The 24,667-nt window shown below is 41.2% G+C and overlaps 1 protein-coding gene across 2 annotated transcripts in view; it reads right to left on the bottom strand.

The window, feature by feature from the left end:
* The window catches only part of DPP6 (dipeptidyl peptidase like 6), a 446,699-nt gene that overhangs the window by 132,400 nt on the left and 289,632 nt on the right, over positions 1 to 24,667 (bottom strand). For both annotated transcript variants that reach the window (XM_063303370.1, XM_063303369.1), the window contains exons 2-3: positions 21,785 to 21,899; positions 14,235 to 14,333 (exon numbers count right to left, since the gene is read on the bottom strand). In XM_063303370.1, coding sequence (XP_063159440.1) covers positions 14,235 to 14,333; positions 21,785 to 21,899 — 214 coding nt within the window. The remainder of the gene's footprint in view (positions 1 to 14,234; positions 14,334 to 21,784; positions 21,900 to 24,667) is intronic.

Here is a 24,667-nt window from a genome sequence, read left to right as displayed (position 1 = left end):
CCTCAGATTAGTTCAAATGTAATTATGATAGGTGCTTGACACAGACAGATTTATCATACAGGAGGTTTTAATTAATAATATTTATTTCTTTCTGAGCGCCTAAACATAATTAGCTTTTATATAAAAGTGTGAGGGGGGGTTTCAATTTGAAAAGGCTGCATAGAAAGGGAGAGAGGCAGAGAGTGGGGTGAAATCTAATAGAATCAATCAGAATTTCTTGCAAGAAAACAAAAAATAAGCAGAAACCATAGCTTCCAATGAATAAATATAGGGATTTTATTTAATTTAGAATTTTTTTAGAAAGAAAGAATGTCCAAAGACGGAGACTATTCATGATTATGTGGAGGCAAAAAGAAAAAAGATAGAAGAAGAGATAAGTTGAAGACAGGATATATGCAGGAATGCTTCCAAATGTAGCAGGTGAGCAAAATATGAACATAAAGACAATGCAAATTCCTTTGAAAGTTAAGAATAAAAAAGTGGGTAATATACATGCCTGCCTGTAAACCAAGAGATTTGCTCTAAGGCAGTGTTTCTCAACCTTGACAACTTTAAGATGTGTAGACTTCAACTCCCAGAATTCCCCAGTCAGCATGCTGGCTGAGGAATTCTGGGAGTTGAAGTCCACACGTCTTAAAATTGCCAAGGTTGAGAAACACTGCTCTAAGGCTTGTTAGTCAATCCCTTAGATTCTCTTACATTTTTGTTTGGAGGACCAAAGCTTCTGATATCAAAGATCATGGAATATACTCAGATTTTGGAAGAAAATGAAAGAACGGAGCTCTCAGGATGAAGAAGAGCATCAAAGAACATTCCTTCATAAATTCTTTTCAAAAAAAAAAAAACGGATACACATAATCTGTTTCATTTTTTATTTTTTTTCCCACTCAATAGTGACCAATCCTGGGTGACTGCCTGGACAAGTCACTGCAGTTTTCTTGACAAGATTTCAGAAGTTGTTTGCCATTGCCTTCTTCCTAGGGCTGAGAGGGTGCAACTGGCCCAAGGTCACTCAGCTGGCTTCATGCCTAAGGCAGCATTAGAACTCATGGTCTCCTGGATTTTAACCTGTTGCCTTAACCACTAGGCCAAACTTGCTCTCCTGTTTCAGTTAATTGCAAGCATACTTTGTTTTTTTCCTTAAGATAGGTTTTTCCTCCACGTAGTAATAACATCTGGGTTGCTTTCCTTCTTTTCTGGACTGTCCTTTTAATTTGGATTCCAGATTTTATGCTGAATCTAAACCTTTCCTTGCTGTGCCTGTGAGAGATTCTAGTGAAGTTGATGACCATGGTAAACATTTAATATTTTTCTAACTTCTTGTAGATTTTCTGGGTGGTGATAAAAGACTCTGCTTTTTTCTAATTGCTCCTGGGCAAAATAATAAGAAAATGAAACTCTCTTTATTATGTGACTGTGATTCCTCAGTTCTTGCATTAATGCTACATCACCGTAAACCAAGAGCAGCAAGCAATTATATGACTGGTTTTACAATCTGAAATTTCAGCCACAGCACACAATGGACTATCCTGAATCTATTACAGTAAGGTGCATAATTACATATTTAGCTTACTTATCAGCATGTTATTACCCGCTTCAGATTCTGAGATGCAATGGGCACCAATATTCAGACGGTATTTCATTCTCCACATCTTCAATTCTTTGTTTTGTGTGTTGAATACTTGGTTGTAACTTCTGCTTGCTGTTGTGTGTGTGAGGGTGAATTTTTGACCATGCATGCAATATACCTATTTGAGAAGCTGCATTGTCTCCTTCAGTATTTGTTAGCATAGTTATCAGTCTGATAATTTTCTTTTCATCAATTTTCTTTAAATAGTAGATGCCTATTCTTTTTGGCCACAGCTATTCTTTGTTCCTTCTGATGCTTCTCTGTGCCATATCATTTCCTTTCCCATGTTTATCCCCTCTAACCACTGAACTTCTGTAGCTGACATAATTAGTCAGATTATTTATTTGTTTGTTTGTTTGTTTATCAAATTTGTCACCGCCCATCTCCTCCGACCGGAGGGACTCTGGGCGGTTTACAGTACAGAACAATAAATATACAATAAAATTCTAATAAGTATACAATAAAATTCTAAAATCCCACTAAAACAATTTCTTAACTACCCCAGCTCATAAATTCCAGATGGCTGTGATCTCCTTCAGTCATTATGTAGGAGGGGCACTTCAAGGCACTAGCCAACCCCAAGTATGTCGATTCTCCTCCCTGCCCCAAGCCTGGTGGCAGAGCCAGGTCTTCAACTTCCTCCGGAAGGCTAGGAGCAATGGGGCTAATCTCACCTCTGGGGGCAAGATGTTCCAGAGGGCGGGTGCTACTGCTGAGAAGGCCCACCTCCTGGACCCCACCAGATGGACTTCTCTTATCGACGGGGTCCGTAGCATGCCCTCTCTGCATGATCGGGTGGGACTGGCTGATGAAGTGGGGAAGAGGCAGTCCCTCAGGTAACCCGGTCCCATGCCATGTAGGGCTTTAAAGGTGATAACCAACACCTTGAACTGGACCCGGAAGCAAACTGGTATAGTCTTGGTCTCACTGAGTCAGTAACACTTTGTGAAGTACATATGTTATATGCTCTCAGTTTTGTTCTGAGGTGCATTCACAATTGTTTTCACAACTTTTGAGCTGCCCATGGATTAAGCATTCATTACAGCCAGTCAGTTCTCATGACCACCTGAGTTATTCCAAATTTAATGGAGAACCTAGTTTGATTGAATGAAGCGAATTCTCACTGAAACCACATTCTGTTAAGTTGCCATCCAATTTTCTACCAAGTAACATGGAAAGGCAACTTTAAGTTCTTACTTGAGAAAAATATCCAAAGAATACTGATGAAAAAGTTGATTGTGACTAGCAGGATATTTTGGGAGTGAAAGTAGAGCAAAGTTCTTTTTATTGATCTGTGAGTTACTGTTTCTCTAGGAGATAATCTCCTTCGTGGGTTCTACCTTTCAAGTGTCAACATAAAACAATATTTCTACTCCTACTGCCAACTTTAACAACAAAAAAAATCTTCATCTGAAAGCAGAGATACCTATGATTCTTCCATCTCATCTCACACAGTAAAAGACAGCTTCACTACCTCCAAAAAGCTGTCTCACAAAAATATCCCACCCCCATTATGACATAGTTGGGGACAATTCTGCAAGTCTTCAGACTAATTGGTTAGAGTGGGGAACACATTTTGCAAAACATAGTTCAATGATGACAACCTGAAGAAAGGAATTGGAGGTAACATCTTTGTAATCTTATCCATATCTATTCAAAAGTAAGCCCCACTGAGTTCAGTAAGACTTTTTTTTCCTGTGTACAGTATGTCTGTATAGAATTGCTGCCTAAATTTTCATTTACAGGTAGTCCTTGTTTAATGACCACACTTGAGACCAGAATTTTGGCTGCTAAGTGAAGCAGTCATTAAATGAATCTGACCTGACTTTACTACCTTTTTTGCAGTGGTCATTAAGCAAATCAATGCAGTTGTTAAGCGAACCAATTGGTCATTAAGCAAATAACGCAGTTCCCCATTGATTTTGCTTGCCAGGAGCCAGCTGGGAAAGTCGAAAATGGCGATCACATGACCACAGGATGCTGTGATGGTCATAAATGTGAACCAGTTGCCAAGTGCCCAAATCATGATCACGTGACCATGGGGAAGCTGTGACAGTTATAAGTGTGAGCACTGGTTGTAAACTGGTTTTTTCAGCACCATCGTAAGTCTGAACCATCACTAAACGAATGGTCATTAAATGAGGACTACCTGTATTACTTTATAAGAAATGCACAGTATTAGTTTTTATTAGCATATATTTATTTTGGTAGTTCATTTTTATTTATTATTGTTTTCTTGTATTTTTAATTGTGTGAGCCACCCAGAGTCACATATGTGAGATAGGCAGCTATACAAGCTGAATGAATGATGAATGGATGAATGAATTAATTAATTAGTAGCTACTTCTGAACTTCTACATTTGTCAAGATTTTAAATTATTTTCTTAATAGTACCATTCTGGTTTCTTCGAAACTACACAAAAGCAAAGACCATCAATGCTGTAGTTCTAAAATATGAAACAATATCTTCTTTTGTATGCATGTCACCAACGGCGATACATTTCGAACTATTCTGTTTGATCTTTAAAAAGAATATTATGCTTTACATTTAATCTTGCATTTATTTCTGCTTTAAAGTTAGAAAAATTGATTTAACTAGGACCATTTCATTGTATATTAAATTATGGACATATACGTTAAAATAATTTAGTCAATAAGCAATGAATATTCATGTGAATTCTTCCTTTTCTTTTTGCAAACAATAAAATAAAAAGGGAATTTAAAAATATTGTACCAAAAAAAGAGAGTAAACCTCACATCGTTACGTTAAGAACAAACAGAAGTACCATTCTAGAACTGAACTTTAACATTGCTAAAATAAACAAAGCTTTTGATAGAGAACATTCTAAGAATACACGTCAAAGGAACTCTATTCTTTATTGTAAGGACTATTTAAATTAGGAGTTCATTTGGATAATAAATAAAATACTACCTGAAATGGCTATAGCAGTAGGAGATGAGGGTAGGGAGTGGATTCAGAATTTCCAAACTTCTTTGTGTTAATCAACAGCCACAGATTAAATATAACTTTCACACATTTCACACCATCAGACCTAAAGCTTAAACACAACAATCTTCAATGATGGGTGAAGAAAACAATTCCCAGGTATGAATCATCATTAAATTCAATAGGAACACAATGAAATAGTTCCAAAATTCTCTCTTTTCTCTTTCTTCCTTCTTTCTTCTCTCTACTTGTTCACTTCCTTCTTTGTCAGTTCATGTCTTTTGCAGCTAATAATTCTGCTACCAGTTGACTTCCCTCTGCTCCAAATCCTCCCTCATCCATTACCTGACCTTTCAAAACTGACCTTCATTCTACCGTACTTGCCCTTTGGCTGGACTATGCCTGCACAGAATGGCTATTTTTAAACCCTAATACTAGAGGTTTCAGGTCCAATTCTCACAATCTTGAGACCACAACTGGAACGTAAGATCTAACTTCTCTGAGGCTGTTACAGAGCCAGGAAATGGTTAATTCATGGGGGTGCGTTTTTCGTGTATGAAGGCTACAGCCATCTTGTATCTCATATGACCCCTACTCTTCCATCTGGCAGCTGTCACTCTTATGGAGAGGAAACTGTGAACCGAGCTTCCGTATACATATTTTCAGGATTGGCTAGAGCTCCAGAGGAAGCAGATGGCAATGCAACACTCACTGATGTACCACATCAAGTAGAGCAGAGTCATAACGATTGCCCAAGGAGCTTTGAGTACTTTAGAGAGCATTTGGAAGGAGAAACCAGCTGGAGCATCCTCGCTGAACGACAGCTGTTGTTCCAACAAAGGACTTAAGAAGCTGACAAAGACCAAGTGATGTCAAGCAGCTCCACTCCTCCAGGATGCTGAGAGGGGACCACCTGTCATGCCCCTAGGTGATTTCCCATAGTGTGGCAATCCACGGTTCTTCCTTGGAGGGATGTAGCCTTGAAACTGGGCAACCACAGCCACCAGCAGTTGGGAAAGCTGTGTTGGCAATGTATGAATGTTGCCTAAACCCCATAACTATGTCAAGCTGAGATTTACGACGGCAGTAACTGTTGGCATAATGTACTATTCAGTATTACTCTCAAAACAAATTTGATGCAGAAGATGGTAAGAAATGGATTAATTATTTTTTTTATTTATCAAATTTGTCACCACCCGTCTCCTCCCACTGGAGGGACTCTGGGCGGTTTACGACAAAATCCTCAATAAAACAATAAATATATAAAACACATTATAAAATTACATATTATTAATAATATAGACAAAAATGAAGTCCAGATGGCTATATCTCATTCAGTCTTCACGTGGAAGGGGTTCTTCAAGGCACTAGCCAACCCCAGGCATGACTCCTCTCCTCCCCGCCCCAGGCCAGCTGGCAGAGCCAGGTCTTCAAGTTTCTCCGAAAGGCCAGGAGCGATGGGGCTAGCCTCACCTCCGGGGGCAAGATGTTCCAAAGGGCAGGTGCAGAGAAGGCCTGCCTTCTGGACCCCGCCAGGTGGAATTATGGATTTAACTTTGCCAGGCTGCAATTATCTTGGACAGAGTATGTATGAACTGGGGTGATGATCTTCATATAGCTGGAAACTGTCTCCTTAGCCCATCAGTCTAACTGAAGCGTAAGCTCAATTGCAGAAAAAGACTCAATTACCTTCCATATATATATATGTGGAGGATTCACGCACTGCTGATTCTGCCCACTGGACACCATACAGACTACCCTGATCCCTGCTTTCCATACTGAAGGGACCATGAAATACAGCTGTTCTTAATTCAGCTCTCTGAGCTAAGGGCTCTCTTGTTTATTTATATCAAAGCTGAAAGGACTTTGGGGGGGCGGGGGAAGCACAGTAGTGCTTAAACAGGAAACGCCGGCAATATTCTGTTTATGTTACTGTTAGGAGGAAATTAAAAAAAATAACATGAGTCCTTACCGTTGGAGAAGGGAGCAGAGATTTAATTAATGGGCCTCCTTAGGTTCAGAAGGAATTTCCCTCATTCCGCTTCTGCCTGCAACTCCTCAATTTTGCTAGTTAGTTCCAAAGTAATTTCCCTTTCCCTCCCGGAAAAGTGGAACATGATTTATTCATACTTGTCTTGCAGACAAATTGCCTGGCAGACCTTGATAACACCTGCTTTTCTTCACCATAGCTTCTGGAACACTAATGAGCATAAATTGGGTCCGACAAGAGGACATAATGTGTGGGGAGCGCTGCTCTGCCTAGCAGGATAGTCAACTTTTCAGACCCAGGATCCACCGGCTGAATGAGAAGTCAATGCTGTCTGCAAAAATCACAAAAATTGAATGGCCAAAATGTAATCTGACCTCCAAGTCCTCGAAAAAAAGTCCCATGCAAGGTAATGTAGTTGTAGTTATCTAAAATACAGCAAGTGATGTAGCCTTCTTATGGAAGTTGATCAGGACTGGACTGGGTCAAGGCTGAGTCTGAGAGGTTGCTCGGCAGGCGGGAAAGAAGGAAGGAAGGAAGGAAGGAAGGAAGGAAGGAAGGAAGGAAGGAAGGAAGGAAGGATTAACTCAATAGCTGAGTTTAGCATCCCTCAACCACAATGCTTGGAAACTGAAAAGCAACCCACACATGCAATCTATGCTTTATTGTTGAATTACACAGAATGAAAAACTAGCTATGTGTCATTCTGATTCAGGCTAACTCTTCGTTATTATTGTTGTTGAAATCTTGGAAGTATCTGGGCTTTTTATAAAGTGCTAAAGGACTATGGAGAGTAATCCACAAATCACTCATGCCCTGCCCACATATCTGAACACAATAAAGCCTCAGTGGTTTTATTGGTAAAAGTGCAGTAAGGCTCTGTTACACAAACAAATGCAAGATAAACTACCTTAGCTACTGTGAAAAAAAACCATATGAACTCCTACACAGGTATGCATGTATGCACACACCTACCAGTTTGTAAACCTGCCCTCTAGCCATGATTGTAGCAATTCACAAGTCAGGAGAAGCATGGGAATCTTGGCTTATGGAATTCTTTTCAGCCCCAGCAAAATAGCTCCATTGTGGTTAAGGGTATTGGATTAGAAACTGGGAGACTATGAGTTCTAGTCTTCCCAGCTGGGTAACTTTGGGCCAGTCAATCTCTCTCAGCCCTCGAAAGAAGGCAATGGCAAACCACTTCCAAAAATCTTGCCAAGAAAACTGCAGGGACTAGTCCAGGCAGCTTTCAGGAGTCAACACTAATTTGAAGGGATGAATGAATGAAACTTAAGCTTAGAATTTACGATTTGGTATGTGACATGCTATATTGTGCATTATTTCCTTATTTTACTTTCTTGGAGTACTTATGATTCTTTTTGTGAAGTTCACACTAAAAAAGAAGTAAGACTCTTTCTGCTCTCTGATGAATTTTGTCTCATGAATTTTTCTCTGTATGGCCACTAAGTCTCCCATGTTGTTGTTGTTGTTGTTGTTTATTCATTCAGTCGCTTCCGACTCTTCGTGACTTCATGGACCAGCCCACGCCAGAGCTTCCTGTCAGTCGTCACCACCCCCAGCTCCCCCAGGGATGAGTCTATCACCTCTAGAATATCATCCATCCATCTTGCCCTTGGTTGGCCCCTCTTCCTTTTGCCCTCCACTCTCCCTAGCATCAGCATCTTCTCCAGGGTGTCCTGTCTTCTCATTATGTGGCCAAAGTATTTCAGTTTTGCCTTTAATATCATTCCCTCAAGGGAGCAGTCTGGTTTTATTTCCTGGAGGATGGACTGGTTTGATCTTCTTGCAGTCCAAGGCACTCTCAGGATTTTCCTCCAACACCACAGTTCAAAAGCATCTATCTTCCTTCTCTCAGCCTTCCTTATGGTCCAGCTCTCGCAGCCATATGTTACTACTGGGAACACCATTGCTTTAACTATGCGGGTCTTTGTTGTCAGTGTGATGTCTCTGCTCTTAACTATTTTATCGAGATTTGTCATTGCTCTTCTCCCAAGGATTAAATGTCTTCTGATTTCCTGACTGCAGTCAGTATCTGCAGTAATCTTTGCACCTAGAAATACAAAGTCTTTGACTGCTTCTACATTTTCTCCCTCTATTTGCCAGTTATCAATCAGGCTGGTTGCCATAATCTTGGTTTTTTTCAGGTTTAGCTGCAAGCCAGCTTTTGCACTTTCTTCTTTCACCTTCATCATAAGGCTCCTCAGTTCCTCTTCGCTTTCAGCCATCAAAGTGGTATCATCTGCATATCTGAGATTGTTAATGTTTCTTCCAGCGATTTTAACCCCAGCCTTGAATTCCTCAAGCCCAGCATGTTGCATGATGTGTTCTGCATACAAGTTGAATAGGTAGGGTGAGAGTATACAGCCCTGCCGTACTCCTTTCCCAATCTTAAACCAGTCCGTTGTTCCGTGGTCTGTTCTTACCGTTGCTACTTGGTCGTTATACAGATTCTTCAGGAGGCATACAAGATGACTTGGTATCCCCATACCTCTAAGAACTTGCCACAATTTGTTATGGTCCACACAGTCAAAGGCTTTAGAACAGTCAGTAAAACAGAAATACATGTTTTTCTGAAACTCCCTGGCTTTTTCCATTATCCAGCGGATATTGGCAATTTGGTCCCTAGTTCCTCTGCCTTTTCTAAACTCAGCTTGCACATCTGGCAATTCTCACTCCAAGAATTGCTGAAGTCTACCTTGCAGGATCTTGAGCATTACCTTACTGGCATGTGAAGTGAGTGCCACTGTTCGATAGTTTGAACATTCTTTAGTGTTTCCCTTTTTTGGTATGGGGATATAAGTTGATTTTTTCCAGTCTGATGGCCATTCTTGTGTTTTCCAAATTTGCTGGCATATAGCATGCATTACCTTGACAGCATCATCTTGCATGATTTTGAACAGTTCAGCTGGGATGCCATCATCTCCTGTTGCCTTGTTATTAGCAATGCTTCTTAAGGCCCATTCAACCTCACTCTTCAGGATGTCTGGCTCTAGCTCACTGACCACACCGTCAAAGCTATCCCCGATATTGTTATCCTTCCTATACAGGTCTTCTGTATATTCTTGCCACCTTTTCTTGATCTCTTCTTCTTCTGTTAGGTCCTTGCCATCTTTGTTTTTGATCATACCCATTTTGGCCTGGAATTTACCTCCGATGGTTCTAATTTTCTGGAAGAGGTCTCTTGTCCTTCCTATTCTATTGTCTTCTTCCACTTCCGCGCATTGCTTGTTTAAAAATAATTCCTTATCTCTTCTGGCTAGCCTCTGGAATTTTGCATTTAATTGGGCATATCTCCCCCTATCACTGTTGCCTTTTGCTTTCCTTCTTTCTTGGGCTACTTCTAGTGTCTCAGCAGACAGTCATTTTGCCTTCTTGGTTTTCTCTTTCTTTGGGATGTATTTTGTTGCCGCCTCCTGAACAATGTAGCATTTTGACCATCTTCTGACCTGGGGGTCTCATCTTCCGATGGTATACCGACATATCTCTGGTTGTACTGATCCATTTAGTTTTCACGGCAAGAATACTGGGGTGGGTTGCCATTACCTTCCCCAGGGATCGCATTTAGTCTGACCTCTCTGTCATGACCTTCCCATCTTGGGTGGCCCTTCACGGTTCAGCTCATGGCATCATTGAGGTGCTCAAGCTCCAGCACCACGGGAAGGTAACGATCCTTTGCTGAAGAAGTCTCCCATACATTGAAGCAAAGCTGATCAGATCCCAGATGAAGCTTCTACTCTGAAGCCTATTATCTACTGTGGGACTTATCCATGGCACCCTAGTGCTCAGTAATTACTCAAAAGCAGGGACTATGAAAAGGTAAATTGTTAAACCTTAACCTGACAAGTTTTTTTTTCTTTATTTGTAACTTAATTAAAAATCTGTGAAAGAAAATGCCACCAGCACACAACTGCAAGTCCAGAAACATTTTACAGTCACCTACATAGCAATGAGACTTTATTGGGTGTAGTCTCACTCTTATTCTTATTTTATAGCTAGGTGCAGGGACTCTCTAGGAGGACTTACATCCACGTATCAGCAAAGGCAGTAGTTTTCTGCTTTGAAAAACGGAAACATCAGATGCTTCAGCCACTCTCTGACTGCCTTCTCCCCTTTGAATGTATATAAACACAACTAACAAATCCAGCCTATCTTTTGGAATTCAATCCATCTGTAATCAAGTGAATAAAATTGTGGTACCATTTCATATTATTTTCTTGAGTTCTCAAATAAAAGATCTTAATTCATCAATTCAATGCTCATTTTTAACAGGTTCTACTACTGTTTCCCACTAACTAGGTTCTCATGTAATGTAATCCAAGAATCGAAAGACTACACTGGAATCTATTAAAGACTAAAGTGGTTTATGACAGGGCCTATGAGAATGGTACACCATATTGTATTCCCAGCTCCACCACTGTTTTGCTGATGACCTTAAAGAGTCATCACTCTGTTTTGTTGTTTACCCAGCTGTAAAATGAGTATAATAATAATATTTGCCAGCCCCACAGGGGTGATGCAAGTCCTAATTAAGGCTACAGAATTGTTCTGATGACCTCTGATGAAAATGGTGGCATTTAATTTTTTTTTTCCAGCAAGATGCCCATCTCTGTAACTCAGGACTCATAAACCGGAAAGAATGCTAAGTTATACCACGGAGACCTTCTGAGCTTTTATGCCAAAAGTAACTGAAATCAGAATCTGATACATCCTAATATAACGCAGCAGCAACAGGCTAAGCCGTTCAGTTCAAAAAGCCATCTGACATTTATATAACAGCTCTCCCAGTGACAGCTCGCTATACATCTTTTTCAGTGCCTGATCAACCTTCAGTCTTTTCAACCTGTTAATGAGACACACAGCTCAATTCTTTTCCGCCAAGACAAGAATAAAAAACATACATTATATGGGGTGCTGGGCAACTTCTCTACCTCCACCATGCCTTAATGAAAAGTAAGCATCTGAGATGGCAGTCAAGATGACAGAAGGAACAGATAGGAACTGAGCATCTATCCATGCTGTCTTGGGTTTTGGTTTGTAAATTACGCCACAAGTTGTTTTCCTTTCCAAGAGAAAAATACAGGAGTTCCACCTGCTATTTCCTCTTCCACTGCTACATGGCTCAAATCTCCCACTGTCCCTGCAAGCAGCGCACTAAAATGAGACTAAAATGCTTCAATTGATAGGGAGCTGTCCAACAAAAGCGTTGCTGAAAGAAGAGCAGAAGAAAATGTTGGACCTGCACCAAAAATAGGCATCAACTGAGTTTCTTTGTAGCTGTCCCTGCAATTCCAGTCTCACCAGGGTCCTGATCCAGGATGTATGCTGAAACTGGCTTGTTCTTCATATTTCTGGGAGCCTTGTGCGTCAGACGATCCAAGGGTTCTGTTTTAATGCTAGCTTCCTCTACTCCTGCAGTCCCAAAGGTATACCAGGCTCTAAATTCTACTACTAATCACCCCGGCACTTTTACATGATTTAAGACCAGTGACAGCATCCCTAATTCTCCAAGGAAGACTCATCTCCTTCTGGGTAAGTCCTGACAGCAAGGTAATGGGGAATGATGGAAAGAGAAAGGGGGAAGGAAGCCGTTTGAGGAAGCCATTTGAGAAGAGATATAGTTGGTAGATCCAGGCACTCTCTCATCACTTGGTCATTTTCTAATATTCATGAATGCCCCCAAGATCTTCAATAGTTACACAGAAATTTACACACTACATAATTTGGTCCCAATATAACCCAATACCTCAATAACAGAGATTGAGATGAAGTTCCCTGTGCTTACTTGGGGGCATGTCCATGGGACTTACATCTGAATAAACAGGGATAAGGTGATGGAGCTCCTAGTCGCTGTTTGTGGAAGTGAGATCATGAACTTTGTAGTCACCCTCCTACTACTTCAAGTACTTTCCTCACTCTGTCTCCAACCTTCTGAGAAGAATGCCTGACTGTCCATTGCAAGGAGAAATGTAGCTATTCCAGTAATGGTGTCTTTCTATTAAATTAATCCCCTTATATTTTGGTAACATTTAGCATCTCCTAAATAGAAGGGAGGATTCTCTTTGCATACCTCACTGTTGCTGCTGACAGCTGCAAGGACTGTAGATACCCATGACATGATGGGTGCCCTTTGGAAGGTGAAAATGCTAAATGTCTACTGTAGATAGATAGATAGATAGATAGATAGATAGATAGATAGATAGATAGGGGGGGGAGCATTTGCTGGGGGATGTTTTTGCATCAGTATCCCTGTAGTGACTGGGACATCTGCTCACACTCCTCAGGCCTTGTTCTAAAATTGGCAGCTGGTTAACAGTGCATTCATTTACCTCATCTTGAGGCTTAACTGCTACATAAACATTGAGCAACGGAATACATGGGTAACAAGATGCGTACCCTCCTAAGTGAAGAATATACAGGTGAAATTAAAATATTTGGCATGCTCCTCATCCAAAGTTGTTAGAGCCTTTTAGAGAAACAGGAGTCAAATGTTCTATGCAGGCATCCTTGGTGCTGATAGGATGGGAGGCTGATATATTTTGTAATGTGGTTGGGAACATTTGTTCTCATTCATAAGAATGAGATCTTTGTTAGGGATTTGAACAATGCAGGATGAAGCAATGGAAAACAGGGTGGGCAATTGAGGGCTGGATTTTTTATGTTGGGCAGGGAATCCGGGAGTTGCAGTTCCAACAGATCTGCAGATTGGGAAGGCAGAAACCCACAACTGTATCATCAAAGATAAGGAGGAGGAGGAGGCGGTGGCGGCGGCAGAGGAGGAATGGTGGTGGTGGTGGTGGAGAAGGAGAAGATGGAGAAGGAGAAGATAGAGAAGGAGAAGATAGAGAAAGAGGAGGGAGAGGAGGAGGAGGATCTATATTCTGAAGCTAGCTCTCATTCTGTGTGCTTTTATCCTCTTTGTGTCTCCTGCCCTTCTTGGAAGGAATTCGGGGTAGCACATGTTGAGTTTTTCTTGTTTTATCTTCACAACTCTGTCCAGTAGCTCAAGCCTCAAAGCAGGTCCATGGACAAATCAAAAACAACCCCTGTATTTCCTGTATAAGTGAAAAACATCTTCTCCATTTGGAGATAGATTTTTGTGGTAATGCTAACACTCTTACTTTGGTATATATTCCTGTGGGACATACACCTGATTATACTACTCTCTTTGACACCAGATTAAAGCCTTTTATTTCCTTTGACATTTTGCAGTTAAACTGGATAAAAAAGCTTTTATGCTTCTCAGTTTCATGTACTGATGTTTAGCTTCCCCTAATCCATAAAATATTTCATTTTTCTATGTGTCATCCTGGAATCCCTTTTCTTTTCCTTTTTTTATGGAGGCATAACCTTTTTTTGTTTTTAAAAAAAGAAAATAAATTACATAAAAGTTTTCTAGTTCAACTCTTAGCTACATCTTACTTATAAAGCCCAAAGGGATATTTGTGCTTCATAAAATTGGAAAGAACTTGCCAGCTAGAACAGTTGTGGCATAACTCTGCTCACTGGATAAAAGGTTTGACTCATAGAATCAGAATCTCTTTATAAAATTTTGCTCAGCTGAAAAATACAATGAAACACCACAGGCAAGAGCAGGGCTTGAAACAGAAATGGTGTAAGAAGTTATTTTTATATGTGATTGCAAGACTCACCACTTATCCATTTAGCCTCTGGGTCATGAATTTTGAAATCTTCACTGAACAGATCTTCCACTGTAATTTTTTTCTTCTGAGACTGGCTATTATCTTCAACTGTAAATCAGAAGGGGGAAAATAGCCATTATTATTAATTTGCAATTTACCTGCCCATTCAGCAAATGAGAAAAGTTATCCATTTTCTTTCAAACTGGCAATGTCTGGATGGATGTACATGGGATCTGTTGCAGCTTTTTACTGCATTACTGTTGATCGAATTAGCCGAGATTCTTTCCGTGTGCTGCTTTGGATGTATGAAGGAAATCTGGGCTAACAGTTATCAGCACAATACAGATGGCTCAACTAAGATGTCAGTGAAAGGGTTTTTCCACCAAAGCAACACAAGAGAAATTTACCGCAGTCCTTGTGAAACAAGGGTGGAAATAGGGCAGAATGAATGGAAGTCAAGGGGCGTTTCTGCATCTACAAAACAAAAATCAATAATGTCGCACCATCTTATCAAACTCTTTTGCACAAAACACATTTCACATGTTCACAGATCAGATTCCAAGTAGTTTTAAAGCAATGGTAAGAAAGGACTAAGCTCTAGCTATAGGACTTTTTGATAGCCCTGAAGGCCACAATATAGAAATATGATAGAACAGTCCCCCTTAGAACATCAGTGGCCTTCTGGAAAGTGGTGAAACCAGGGGGTATCTTCAGCAGTAGTCACTGGCTTGCAAATGGCAGACTGCAGTGGTACGTGGGAAAGACCCTGGGATACTGGGCCAAGAAACAATGCCTAGGGAATGGTCAGATAAGAGAGGGCATAGCCCACACCTAGATACTGGGAGGGGCAAGAGGCTCAGAAGGGACCCTTCCTAGTTTCTCAGACTGTAAAGGAGACAAGGGGAGAATTCTACTTTCAGAGTTGCAAGATTCTGTTAATCTACCTTTACAATAAATAGAATTAGCTCATCTGGTCATGTTTCCTGTCTCATCTACCTAGTAAGGCTAACACAGGCACAACCAGGCATCAAAGCCCCACCCCATTTTAACATGGGCTCTTGCACATAAACAGGGCAGGGCTTTTATCACTCGGTTGTGCCTGTCATTTTGAGGCTGGTGACTGTCCCTACAGGTGTTTGGCAAAGACCCAGCTGCTGCAGAGGACCTTTGAGAATGGAATTTCATCCTGTACATAGCTGATGTACCTAGTTATGAGTATCAGGTGAGGGGCTCTTTATAGAATATTAATACTGCTAGTTAATAGCTGTATCCATTTGTTGTGGATTTTAATTGTCAGCATGGGTCATCTTTAATGTGTGTTACTGACTGTGGGTACTTCACTTCTACTTACCCTACCGTGGACCTTCTATTCATTTCATTTTAAGTTCTATTGGGGATATTTATGCTTTAAGTGAAACGGTAGATGTTTTAACTGTGATTCTGTCAGTTGCCCTGTGTCTGGTTGGAATTGGTGGCATAAAAATCCAAAGGAACAAACAAACGAATAGTTTTGTGCACCTTTAAAACCACTCATTAGATCTTTCTTGAAAGGAAGAAAACCTTCTGTAGTTGCAGATCAATCACATGATGAATATACAGTAATGGACTGAATGTAGTCAGTTTAGGGGCAGCAAGGCTAAATGGCTTTAAATGTCCAGCCTAAAATTGTTACCATCCTCCTCCTCCTCCTCCCTCCTTCCTCCCCTTCTTCTCCTCTTCCTTCCTGTTTTCTATCATATCATCCTGAACAAGGCTTCTGGAGAGTTACAAAGCCTCCATAGATTCTCATATTTATTTGACTGGTCACAATAAAGTAGTGTTTCTCAACCTAGGCAGCTTTAAGATGTGAGGACTTCAACTCCCAGAATTCCCCAAACACTCTGGCTGGGGACTTCTGGAAGTTGAAGTCTATACACTGTAAAATTGCTGAAGTTGAGAAGCACTGCAATAAAGGAATGGTTCAGTTCTAATTTAGGATGGATTTTGATTTTGGTTTTCCTGCAGACCAATATAATAAATACTGTATGTATTTTCATTTATTAAAGAATTCATAGTCATAGACCAAAAAAGAAAAAAAAATAATGTTGAAATACAAACTAGCTCAGATAAAATAGCCTATTCACAGTGGGAGCTAAGTGTATCTGTATTGTGTTCAGACCCAGCCATTTCTGACTGCCATTACTATGGCACAGAATTTAGAAGAGGCTTTGCAGTTTTGGTCACTTCATCGGAAATACATAATTGCTTGCTGGGATCAGTCCTTAGTGATCAGTGATTAGCGAAGAGATTAACTCTGTCCTCTGCAGATGATAGGAGGAATATTTCCAGAATACATATGTGACTATCTCAATTTTAGTGTCTGGATAGGGGATATTAATGAATCTCCTGGTCAATATCAGTAGGGAGAAAGGAAGATTGCCTTTACGGAGATACGCAGGAACCATCACTTAAGTGAAAGGGGCTGAAACATTTTTAAAGTCCAGAATGTCCAGATAATGTTTGGAAGCAGACACCTCCCTGATTCACTGAACTATAAGGAGGAGGCACAGCAGAGTCAGATTTGCAAGGTTCTGTTATTACGGGCAATCTCAATAAAAGTAGTTTTAGTCTTCCCGTGGAGTTGATTTCTTGGTCTGGTCTACCTAGTGGGGCTGAAAATATTACTGACGGCAAAGCACCTAAGTGTACCGGTGTGAATGCCCTTCTATGTGGGAGCACAAGTATATAATAAAAGTACAGACAGACCTCACTTAACGACTGCTTGTTTAGTGATTGTTCAAAGTTGCAAGAACGCTGCAAAAGTAACTTTATGACCAGTCCTTGTACTTATGACCGTCACAGCATCTCTGCAGTCATGTGATTGACATTTGGGCACTTCACAACTGGCGGGTGTTTATGACCATCACAGTGTCCCACGATCATGTGACTGACATTTGCGCACTTCACAACCAGCTTCCGACAAGCTTGGTCAATGGAGAAGCTGGCAGTAAAATTGCAAGTTGCAGTCACATGATGTCTCACTTAATGACCGTGGTGGAAGTGAGGTCCTAAGTCTGTTGTGGTCATGTGATGTTTCACTTAGTGACTGCATCGATTGGCAATGGAGTTGCCAGGCTCAAATGTGGTTGCTAAGCGAGGGCTACCTGTGTTTGCGGATAGTGAAAGGTGGATCTTTGAATTTATTGGAGCAGATGCAAGAGATGCTAGTATATCCCTTGTCGCATCGTGGTCCAAAAATCTCTGCTTGACCTCACTCCAGGCTTTGTGTAAGCCCAATGTAAACAGATACTGGGGAGAGAGCCAACAATGGACCAGATCAGATGTTATTTGCTTCTTCCACGGAGAATTACATCAGTCTATCAGTCCAAGCCTGTAACAAGCGGTAAGAGCAACCCTGAGGAACTGGAGGACAAGCCACAACCAAGACAACGGTCAGATAAAAGAAATTTGAGTCCAGGGCAGAACTGTAGTTTGAGAAAGCGTCTCAGACTTGGCCCTCCCTAGTTCTCTTGAAGATAAAGGCAGGGAGTGGGGGAAGCGCATTCAGCCTTGCAAGATTCTGCTACTGTAACCTTACAATAAAAATAGGATTAGCATTCATAAGTTTGGTTTCCTAGTCTGGTCTGCCTTGAAGGGCTGACAAAACCAGACTAGGGATTTGCCTCCATAGATTCCTTTGAGTCAAACTAGCAAAGCCTTTAGATCGGCTGCCCATCTATGCTGATGGTTTTTATGACTCAAAAAAACATGCACTCAAATGGGTTCCACTATCATTCCAAAGCCAATAAAGGACCAGCTTTTGATTTTACCTGGAAAGTGAGATCCGCTTGTAATTTGCTTTTATACATCTGCTTTTCTTTTTCCCTTCTTCCTCATTTCTCCTAACCCTTTGTCTTTCTCCCCCTTGCTAAGGCCACCAAATGCCTTAGCAAACTTCTGGTAGAATCCAGACTTCTTGGATTCAGTAGCTCGACAAGCATCTCCTCCCTCTCACTCATTCACTGTCTGTGTTCTTCTTCCACCCCCGTCCTAGAATGAGACCCTTTCCTTAAATGACCCAGTTCTGGGTCAGCCCTCTATCTGAAGGCCAGTGTTAAAGATAATACCCAACCCTAAATGCACTTCCATGCATGGGAGTGTCACTGAAACTAATGAGGCCGTTTCCAAATTGATGTGCTTCAAATCAGGATTCTTGTATCCCATGATCGAAGGAGTCCTGTGGCACTGAGCATTTCTCCCATTGTTTATGCTAACTTGTTATGCAGGCAGAACACATCCCTATTTAAAGATGCCATAAACAGTTTCTGTTGAGCCAATTAATGGAGGGGAAAATGGCTTTTTACTTCAGTAGTCCCAAAGTACTTCAGCCACTTAAGATTCAGCCATGAAGCATGCTTTATTTCATTAATGGGCACACAAACTTCCATTTGTACTACATGCTAATGGTTTAGTTCTAAGAGCGATTGCCAGCACGCAAATCCTTACGAGGGAAGGCGAGGACTATGCAAGTCAAAACAGGACATCACGGCAAGCACAGAAGGGCTATGCAGGTTAAAGCACAGCATCACGACACGAAGGGATTTTTTTTTTGCACCTATGCAAATGAATGCATGATATCGGAGCAGTTACAAATGGGTTATGCCAAAGAAAGCATGACATCAGAGCACCAAGAGATTTTGTACATCTTATCAGATGAGGCAGAAAGATCTCAACTCAGATCTCTTGGCTCATTTGCAACAGCTGACAGGGTGAGAAATTAATGGATTACAAACCAGCATACAGGATCCTGTAGTGTTTCTTTCAGATGATGTACTATCTCAATAAATCATATCGTATGGAAGGTAAGTGCTGCTCCTAAAAGTTTCAAACTCCAAGTTATTCCCTGAAATGCTTGTTTCAAAACAGGGTTTTCACAGGGGACAGTTCTGAACCCATTTCATCCATGATGGCCAGTTCTGGCAGGTTGTTGCAGACCTGAACAAACAGATCTATTAAAATCTGAAGCTAAGTCAGTCCCCAAAAGGCCTTTGGTACAGATGGCCCAACAATTAAACCTGTTCACGAAATGCCTGCACTAATCCTTAATACAAATTAATCTGTTATTAATGCAGCCTGACATACCTACAAGGTTTGTCAAGAAGCTACACAGGATTCTCCCCCTCTAAATACGGCTGTGGTCATGCCTCAACGAGGTCAGCTGAAGTCTTGGTTTCAAACATGCAAAGTTGTTGTGGGGCAAATAGGAGGAGGAAGGAGTATTAGGTATGTTTGCCGCCTTGAGTTATTTATAAAAAGGATAAAGGTGGGATAGAAAATAAATCAATAAATATAAATCAATAAATAAAAAATAAATCAGTCATTAGGTTTAAATGTATGGTGCGAGCACAGCCTATAATTTCTTAAAGCATTCTACATGCCGCCCCCACTAACCCAGAATCAATGCGATAAAAAGTTGCTGCGTTGGGAAAGTATTCCTAGCAGTTTTCTCAAGGCTATTTGATCTGTGATTATGACATCTTTTTTCTATCATCTTTTCATCTTTTATTACGCAGATCCTTGTTTGAGTGGAGCAAGAGTGTGGTCCAGCAGAGCTCTGGTATGCTCTTGAAGGATTTCAGCCTTAGGCATCCATATCTTATGCCAGCTCGCAGCTGGATTGCTGCTGGAGGGACGAGTGAGGATCTAGAGCACACCCATTCAGGGTTTCAGCTTGATCATGAAGGACTCAGCTCTGGAGGTCCGTGGTTGAATCACCTCCAGGTGGGGCAGGGGCCTGGAGCATGATTTTGTATGGCTCCAATGTAGGGATTCAGATCTAGTAAGTGCAGTAATACACCGCAGGGCTTCAATGCTATTGGAGTTCACTCCTACTCTGCCTGGACAGACCAGCAGAAATGTGGAGATTTTCTGCAGTTGCTGCTCCAGACAGCAAATGCCAATCCGGAGTGAGTATGGGGGTGGGGTCTCAAAGGTAGTGCCAGATTTTAGATATCCTTCTCATTGAGTTTAGTTTTCAACTTGGTTCTCTTCTTTATTTTATTTTATTTTATTTTATTTTATCTATCTATTTATTTATTTATTTATTATCCCACCTTTATTATTTTTATAAATAACTCAAGGCAAGGAACATACCGAATGCTCCTTCCTCCTTCTATTTTCCCCACAACAACAACCCTCTGAGGTGGGTTGGCTGAGAGAGAGGGATGGCCCAAGGTCACCCAGCCGGCTTTCATGCCTAAAGCGGGACTAGAACTCACAGGCTCCTGGTTTCTAGCCCAGCACCTTAACCACTAGACCAAACTGGCTCTTGTTTGTCTCCAACCCTGTGAGGTAGAAGGGTTCTCTCTTTGTGTTTTTTTGACAAGCAAACTAAAACGCTATTATTGAACTTGGTGTGTGTGTTTATTTCTTCCCATGAAATTGTTGGTTTTGCTCGAAGGGAGCATCACATGCTTCATTTATTGCTTCGATGGGCTGCAGCACTGCAAAGTTCGAGAATCCCTGTATAAATGAACAGCCCTAACCAAATATAAGGCAAGGTCTTCCAGGAATCACCCCACAGACCACAACATACAGGTAGTCCTCAACTTACAACCACAATAGGGACCTGAAAATCCATTGTTAAGTGGTGTGGTCATTAAGCAAGGCACTACATGACCCCATCTGATTTTATGACATTTTTTGTGGCAGTTGTTAAGCAAATTGCCATGGTTGTTAAGTGAATCATGCCTGGTTGGCTCTTGGGCTGAGAGAGAGGGACTGGCCCAACAGTTTCCCATTGATTTTGCTTGTTGGAAGCCAGTTGGGAAGGTCACAGATGGTGATCACATGACCCCAGGATGCTGCAGCTGTTGTTAATACACGCTGGTTGTCAAGTGCCGAATTTTGATCACAGGACCGCAGGGACGCTGCGACAGTCATAAGTGCAAGGACCAGTAGTAAGTCACTTTTTTCAGTGCCATCATAACTTTGAATGGCTGCTAAATGAATGGTCATAAGTTGAGGACTACCTGTAGTGGCAGATCACCTGCTTTAGTGGAGAAGGTCCAATGTCCAATTCCTGCCTTTTCCAGTTGGAAAGATCAGATAACAGCTGCTGCAAAAAATCTCCATGGTAGATCCTAAGGAATCATCAGCAGTTGGACTGAATGCACAAATGGTTTGACTGAGTGGAAGGAACATCCTTTACACCCCTAAACACGTCAAACATGTTTTGTAAGCCATGGTTTCAGGGTGGCTAATCCAGCTGAATATATGGGAAGATCAGTTGCTATATCATTTGAGCAGCCCTTTCCACGTACTAAAATGTAGGATATGGATACCTATGACTTTTTAATATATGCATATATATTCTTGGTATCATTTTTTAAAGAAAACCCAAACACAACCTCTCCCTCAAGATCAACAGGACTCCAAAGAACAGGAGAGAGATTTTCGCCCTATGATGGATCTCTCAGCCAAACGGAATATAATCAGGCCTCTGCCTTTTTAAAATGCATTTCCGAAGACACCGAAATTACAACAGCAGCAGCAACAAAAGCTAAAGGTTATATAAATACCTGGTGTCAGCAAGATAACGGAGGTGACAATCAAGGAGCAGATAACCAGAATAACAAGTAGCGCAATTGCAATTCCTTTCCAGTTTCTTTGCGGAGGATTGCTCCCCACCAGCTCCTACAAGCAGCAAAAGGAGGAGAAACAATCAGCAACAGGAAAGGCAACAGCTAAATCCAAAGAGCAATAATAACCTACATCATTTTAATAGCCATAACTATTAAATCACCCATGGTTAGAAGAGCCATAGCTTCCATAGGCTTGTATGTTATAGATACATCTTCAGTAAGTAGGGATGGCTCTGCTTAAGTTAATTGGCTGGAGTTTATTGTAAGGTGAGGGCTCAAACCCCGCTCTATTCGTTGGCAGAGTAAAACGTAAGTCTCTAGCAGCAAAGTATTGTATTGAGAAAAGACACAAATGTTCATTATTTCTGTATCTTTATGGCTAGCAAGGGGAGAGATGCCAGTGGATTCTTCTCTATCAGATTCCAAAAGATCTTTCTGGTCATTAGGAAAGGCTCTGTGGGGTGTGTGTATGGAGGGGAGATCATTTGCTATCCTTCTGGAAGCAGCAAATTATCTTGTGCTGGATCTGCCTAAAGCAGCATTTCTCAACCTTAGCAACTTTAAGACGTGTGGACTTCATCTCCCAGAATTCCCCAGCCAGCCATGCTGGCTGGGGAATTCTGGGAGATGAAGTCCACACGTCTTAAAGTTGCTAAGGTTGAGAAACGCTGGCCTAAAGTAACAGGATATAACCAAGCCAAAAGCCTAAGAAAAGAGGATTTGCACAAAAAAAGATCCACAGAAAAAGGAAAGGATTGTTTTCCAAAAGAGAGGAAGAAGTTCTTCAGGAAGGAAGAGATGGAAAGGGCAAGTAAAAGAGACATACATTTGTTTATCCCCTCCAAATAGCCAAAACAACAACAACCCCACCACAACTAAACAGCCACTTTGACATACGTTTATATATTTGTTTACTATAATTTATGTGCTGCCCTAATCCAAGCAAGATGCCAGGGGATGCCTCCCCTTGGTAGATAACTGTTAGCTCATGTCCAGCTCCTGACAGCTAGTTTATTCCCATGCAGAAACAAAGACACAGAGCAGCTGCAAATACTGCCAGGGAGTTGGAAGCAAACAGATAAGTTTGTGGTTATTTATATAGGCTTAGCATCACTTGCAAAGCTATGACTTCAATTTCAGGCATAAGCAACTGTTATGAACTGCAACCCTCACCAAAGAGTTTAATAGTTTAGGGATGGAGGATGGGCCAACCCATTTATGGAAATCAAATCTATCAGGAAATATGGAATAACATACACTGGTATGGATCTCCCTGTCTTTTCGCTGATGAAGGGAAAACATTTCCCTTTCTAGCGTTTTTTTCTAGGCATGACCGTATCAGTCAATTCCTTGTCATTCACTGAAAGAAAAAAGGGTTTTTTCTCTCTCCTGGGGATACTTAAAACTTCCAAATTGAGTAGATTTAAAAAGCAATTGAACAAACCCCGCTATAACTTCTCTCCTTTCATTTAAAACATGTTATAAATGTATCAGGGGCTTGTGAAAATCCTCTTCTAAGTTTGACATGATTACTTCGAAAATTAGGCATCATAACTAACGTTAACCACTGATTTCAAATTTATTATAAAACAGAAACCCACATTTTATATTTATCAATAAATATTCCTTCTGCTCAGAACAGTTAATTATACGATTTACAAGCAGAGCAATAGCGTATCCAGAACGTACTCAGAGAAACAGATACAATGTTCTAAAGCAAATATACAACACGAAATAAATCTATCCTCTCCCTTCTCCCACAGATTATGGAAAAGAGTCATTTTTCAGGAAGTTTATGCAGATCGTTTAACAAGCAAAGCTTCCCTCTGGTTATGCACCAGATTGGCAACTTTGATGTGGTTGCTTGGAGGCTCTTCAAGGTCTTCAGGGTCCATGTGGACAAGCACTGAAATATCAATCGAAGCAAGTATTTGTAGCTCAGGGTTGAACTGTGGAGTCCTTGGTGCTCTCTGAGCCGTGTTGTTTTCTTGCAGACATTTCATTGCCAGACTAGGCAACATCTTCAGTGCGAAGAGGGAGTGGGCCTTGCTCTCAGTTTATATACCGTGGCTTGCCCTGCTTGTGTTGGTGGGGGTGTTGTTCTCTCCTTGGGAGTTCCTTGATTGGGCTGTTGTTTGCTGCTTGGTTGATTGCCTGAGTTAGTAGTTCCTATTAACTATTAACTCAGGCAATCAACTCAGGCAACTATTAACTCAGGCAATCAACCAAGCAGCAAACAACAGCCCAATCAAGGAACTCCCAAGGAGAGAACAACACCCCCACCAACACAAGCAGGGCAAGCCACGGTATATAAACTGAGAGCAAGGCCCACTCCCTCTTCACCGTGAAGATGTTGCCTAGTCTGGCAATGAAACGTCTGCAAGAAAACAACACGGCTCAGAGCACCAAGGACTCCACAGAAATATCAGCCCTTCAAGCTAGACCAGACTAGGAAACCAGTCATATAGGCCAACACTACTTTTATTGTAAAGTTATAGTAACAGTCTTGCGAGTCTGAATGCTCCTCCCCACTCTCTGCCTTTATCTTTGTGTGAACTAAGGAGGGGCTTGTCTGAGACGTTTATACACGTTACATTCCTACCCTGGACTCAAATTTCTTTTATCTGACTGTTGCCTTGGCTGCAGCTCCTTCTCCTGTCCCTCTTGGTCATTCCCTCTGCCCTCTACAAGAAGCCACGTCCACCAGGATAGCTGGCAAGAAAAGCCAACTCGAACGTGAGTTACAGATTATCCTGCCACAGATCCAGCAGCAGTGAAATGATCAGCACAGGCCTACAAAACTGGCCATAGATTTTTTCA

The sequence above is a fragment of the Candoia aspera genome, chromosome 4, assembly GCF_035149785.1.
Source record: "Candoia aspera isolate rCanAsp1 chromosome 4, rCanAsp1.hap2, whole genome shotgun sequence".
In the NCBI taxonomy this organism is placed as follows: Eukaryota; Metazoa; Chordata; class Lepidosauria; order Squamata; family Boidae; genus Candoia; species Candoia aspera.
Note: the sequence above shows the minus strand (reverse complement) of the source record. Positions and strands in the feature narration are given on the sequence as shown.